A 5,047-nucleotide genomic window follows, 5' to 3' on the forward strand; every position below is an offset into this window, starting at 1 on the left:
CGTCTTCCTGTCACTTCCTTCTAGATTCAATGATTCAAAAAGCCCTGGAGATGCTCAGGCTGTATCTCCAAGTTGCAAGTCCATTTCAGAGACATAAGCTGCGGCTGACTGTTGTGAAAGTTCTCAGCCTTTGCCCCCAGCTCAGCACCTAGAATGACCACAGCCAGAGCTAGCGCTGGGCCAGATGCTCACCCGGCGGTGGATGTGAGACTCACTGGGCCCCGAATGACTTGTGCGGTGAACGGCCAACGCCACGTCTTCCAGGTGCGACATTTTATTATGCTTTACAACCATGAAATCATAGGACGGCGCCTGCGATAGAAAACATTTCAGATGGAGGAATCGACCAAGCTGTGCCCGCCCACCCTTGCAGCCTCCTTCCAAACCCAGAGGTCTCTCAGAGAACGTTCCTGGGTCCTTCCCTCGCAAATTCAGGAGAGCTGAAAGCAGACATTTAAAAGTAGCAGGAACACCGTCGGCAAAATGGAAGCAGAAGGACAACTTGGATAAACAACTGATGAGGAACACACTACAGAAAACCTCGTCTACTGTGTTACGATAGGTGGTAGAGCGTGGCCTGGGCTCAGCGACCGTCCTCCGAGGTCCCAGTCATACGGGGCCCTCGGTGATCCCCTCAGGGGGCAGGCTGGGTGCGCTGTCGGCCGTGGGCCTCTCATCTTTCTTCAGCGACGGCGGGACTCGTAGACTGACGTAGGGTTTGTGACAAGCTGTGTTGGCCAGAGGCGGGTAGTGCTGTCTGTAGCAAATGTAGGCAAAAATGAGGCCAATGACTCCACCAACAAATGAATCTAGGACAGAAGAGCAAAACCGGGAGAAACGCGTTACGATTCATTCAAATGTGGCCAGTTACGTTTTCCAGAAAGCACTTTTCCTACCGGCTGCAATGACTGGTTTGCTGATTGGACCCCCTGAAAGACTAAAGGAAAGAGAAACCTCACTGGATCTATAGATCTTGCGGCCTCCACAAACTCTTATAATTTTTAGAACTTAAACATCCCTTTTAAGTGTGTACTTGAGTCTTCTCTTTATATAATATGCAGCTGAACACAGCATGAACTCAGATTTGCATTCTTGATTTTGAAAATCAATTCCAAATTCTGGAAGAATTCCGGCCATCTCCATGGGATCTGGATACCCTCAGGGGTTGTCATTTCTTTTCCTTTAGCAAGTTCCCACTGGACTCCTGCAGTGCTGCCGGTGCACCACAGAGACCCAGTGGGGCCTCACAGTCAGTGATGTCCCAGGGATGAAATGAAACTTCTGAGTCACAAGGTGAATGAAACATTTTATTATACACTAGCATTGGCAAACGCGGCAGTCCCAGTGGGAGGGGCCCAATGCCTCCAACGAGCTGCAGATTTTATCAAGTTGGAGGGCGCTGGGGGGGGGCAGACAAGGCAGGAGAGGGTATCTGCAGGTGAAACAGGTCTCTTCACCACCTCTATGGCGGCCCCTTGCCAAAAAGGGCATTCAGCTGGTTCCCAGTAGAGACCCCATGAAAGCAGCCCATCCCAACAATCTTCACTATGTGTGTTTGTGTGTGTGTGCATGTGTGTGTCGTGTGCATGCATGTCCTTTAAACTGACTATGGGTTATTCTTGCCAAAAAGATCCTAAAATAGGGGGCTTCCCTGGTGGCGCAGTGCTTGAGAGTCCGCCTGCCGATGCAGGAGACGCGGGTTCGTGCCCCGTTTCGGGAAGATCCCACATGCCGCGGAGCGGCTGGGCCCGTGAGCCATGGCCACTGAGCCTGCGCGTCCGGAGCCTGTGCTCCGCAAATGGGAGAGGCCACAACAGTGAGAGGCCCGCATAACGCAAGGAAAAAAAAAAAAAAAAAAAAAAGATCCTAAAATAATGGAAGACCTCCCCCGACAAGAGAAACTTTGCACTCTCATGAAGGTGGCTGCCAGGCTGAACTGTCATCCTCCATTTGTGGGGTTCCACTTTCACCTTCATTGCCTTGTTGAATTGCCCACACCTGCTACGGGCAGGGAGCATCAGCCCCATGTTACAGAAGAAATTCAGGCTCAGAGAGGCCAACTGAACTCCCCACGGCCGCACCCCTTGTTAACGACGGAACTGGCCTTGAACTCTGGTGTCCCGACTCTGACCTGCACTCTGCTCCTCGGGGCTGTGCTCGAACCCTGGCAGGTTCATCCCAAGCTTTCTGTTGTCCCAGCTTTCAGAACACAGCAGGCCATGACTGAAGGGCAGTGCATCTGTGTTCAGATGGGGGACAACAGGTTTCCTTTGCCAGTGTCGGGGATGTTAAGTCTCCAGGCCCTTCCCAGTAAGCAACACACTGTGTACTGGCCTCAGTTTAAGTCACAAGCTGACTCTCCTGTGTCTCCTGCGGGGGAATTTGGGGTGGCTGTCAAAGAAATATATCTTCCAAGAAAACAAACTGTTCACCGCTTAGATATCTGCACCCCACTTATCAGCCCTTTTGCGATAGGTATTCTGGCTCCATCTAGAATAACTGGGATCATCTTTGAGGAAAAGGACAATATTTTCGTATTTTATTATCTTTTGAAGAATTGCTTCTACCTTCAGCATTTTTACTAGACTGAGAGTAAAACGTTTAAAATCACTATAATAAATAGCTTTAAGCTCTTTTAAATAAATATAGTAATTTAGTGCATGTAATTTTATTTATAAACAGCATACCTGTTTAGGTAAGGAACACAGGCATTCCTATGACGGCAGAATGAAGGTCCACTGTGTGCAGAACAGGTGCCCAGACCCTGCTCTGGCATCTGAGGGTGGACACAGCTGCTAGTGATGGTTTCCCAAGTGCAAATATTGGGTTGGCCAAAAAGTTTGTTTGGGTTTTTCCATAACATCTTATTCCATAACAATAGATGAGGTCATCCGCCTGATGAGACGCCTTCCCACTGTTCTTAGGGACTTGATTAAGCCCCTACGGCCTTCAAAGCCACATACCTGGTCCTGCCGACCTCCCAGCCATCCCCGTCCCCTCACTCTGCTGCAGCCACCGCCTTCCTTCTGTTTCCCCAATGTTTGCTTCCTCCCCCTTCTCCCCTTCAATCCTGGGAATCCCTTCCCTTCAGCTCACCTATTCAATTTCTACTCATCCTTCCAAGCTCAACTCAACATCCTTGTGCAAGGATGCATCACCTGACCTCCAGACTAGACCCTGTCTCCCAGGGATACACTTTCATTAGCCCCCGGGGGATAAGAATGGCAAATAGTACCGAGCTGTGCAGTGATGTAATGATGTAATGCTGTAACGTTTAACACTGGACTCTACACTCCACCAGGGCAGGGGCTCTGTCTGGGTCACTGGCTGCTGATTCCTCAGTGCCTGGGACAGCACTTTGCTCACCTTACGCAGAATTAAGTTGGTGGAAGGAAGTGGATGAATGAATACGTGCACAGTAACTGGGGGCTAGATTCTGGTTACTGCCCTGTGGTGCCCTGTGTGGGCCCCGTTCCCCTCTCTGGGCCTCAGTTCCCTCATTAGGAGCAAGTGCGTGGCTGCTGAGAGGCCTTCTCATGTGAGTGTCCCAGGAATTTGGTCCCCGGGGTCAGCCTACTGCGACTGCCTTCAGATCATCTGGAAACTGCCAAGGCATATTCAGAAAGTAGGCCCTATCCTTGATCGGGATAAAACATCTCTTACAAACAAAGGTCATTCCAACAGGTGAGAGAGAGAATGAATAACTGCAGCTATTTCCTCTCCGTAGGAGTGCAAACACGGTGTGACTGTGGCCACCACCTGGCAGAAGAGCGAGGAAAACAGATTAGCGGCCACTCGGCCCTGGTGAGTAGCCTCCAAGGTAGGAGGGGAGGACCATCGGAGAGAGACGCCAGCGAGACCCAGGGGCCCATCCCTGCTCCCAGAGCAGGCATCTGGGGCCATGGTAAGGTATCCAGCATCTACTCTCACCCCCGGCCTGAGAATCCTCCCAGCTGAGGAATCCTCGACAAAGACACTGCAGCCCTGACCAGGGCAAGTCACTGCACCTCGGAGCCTCAGTCTCCCTAGCTCTCAAACGCACATCTCAATATCCACGTCATTGAGTCGTGACAATGATTTAATGAGAACTGCTTCTGAGCAGTATATCCCAGAGCACAACACGAAACAAGACCTTAAAATACACTGTCTAAAAAAATAGTGTCTATCACTGTTCCTCTCCAGCACTCTGGGGCCTTGCTAGTCCTTTCCCATCCTCCTTCTCACACACCAACTCAGCCGTCTACAGCTGTCATCTCTTTAGCACGGCCAAACTTTCAACAGCATTTTAAATAAACACGTGAACTTAAAAAACATTTGTCACCCAAGAAACTGGAAAGTGATATATACTATGAATTCCTCAGTGGAGTCACGAGGCATAATTAATGCGATTAAATCAAATTCCTTAAACTGAGAAACTCTTCACACAGCCTGTGGCCAGCAGCCTGTGAAATGTGCCAGGGCTTTTTCCAGTTCAAGGTCGTAGAGTCACACTACTGTTTTATTTTTCCAATAGCCCCAGAGAACAGCCCCACAGGGTGTTATTTTTATTAGTATCTGAAATGATCCAGGACACCTGCATTTAAGCCATTGACTACTGAACAGACCATGCAGCAAAACCTACAAATAATGCCATTTGACTTTCTATTTTCTGTGACAAGGCATTTTATTAGGTGCATCACTGACCAAAAGACATCAAATCATTCTGAGTATATGTTCCCCAGGCTGACTGGTGCGGCAGCAAGCCAGAGAATGGTGATTGCTGTCAATGTTGTTTTCCCATTTAATGGAATGAGTAAAAAGTGGTATCATAGGTGCCACCACAGTTATACGAAGTAACCAGGGCAATGAAAGGTCTAGCGAAGGTGCCTTCTCAGCAAAGTCATCCGGGGCTTTGTTTATCACAAAGGTGGTGAACAAGATTTACAAAATGACTTACTTTATGAGAGAGAATGCCACCAAGTGCCACTTGATGAAATCACATTCACATTCTGTAGAGCCTGTGCTGACAGAAAAGCAGACAGGGGACAAGTGGGCCTTTATTAGGGAA

General features: G+C 49.2%; 1 protein-coding gene across 2 annotated transcripts in view; it reads right to left on the reverse strand.

Moving 5' to 3' along the window:
• Window positions 1–251: 251 nt before the first annotated feature.
• The window catches only part of PLPP4 (phospholipid phosphatase 4), a 118,954-nt gene continuing 114,158 nt past the window's right edge, over window positions 252–5,047 (reverse strand). Inside the window, exon 7 of one of the 2 annotated variants that reach the window (XM_007469564.1) lies at window positions 252–809. In XM_007469564.1, coding sequence (XP_007469626.1) covers window positions 610–809 — 200 coding nt within the window. In that variant the 3' untranslated portion in view covers window positions 252–609. The remainder of the gene's footprint in view (window positions 810–5,047) is intronic. The other variant, XM_007469565.1, reaches the window with a different exon arrangement.

The sequence above is a fragment of the Lipotes vexillifer genome, unplaced genomic scaffold (genome assembly GCF_000442215.2).
Source record: "Lipotes vexillifer unplaced genomic scaffold, Lipotes_vexillifer_v1.1 scaffold240, whole genome shotgun sequence".
Classification (NCBI taxonomy): Eukaryota; Metazoa; Chordata; class Mammalia; order Artiodactyla; family Lipotidae; genus Lipotes; species Lipotes vexillifer.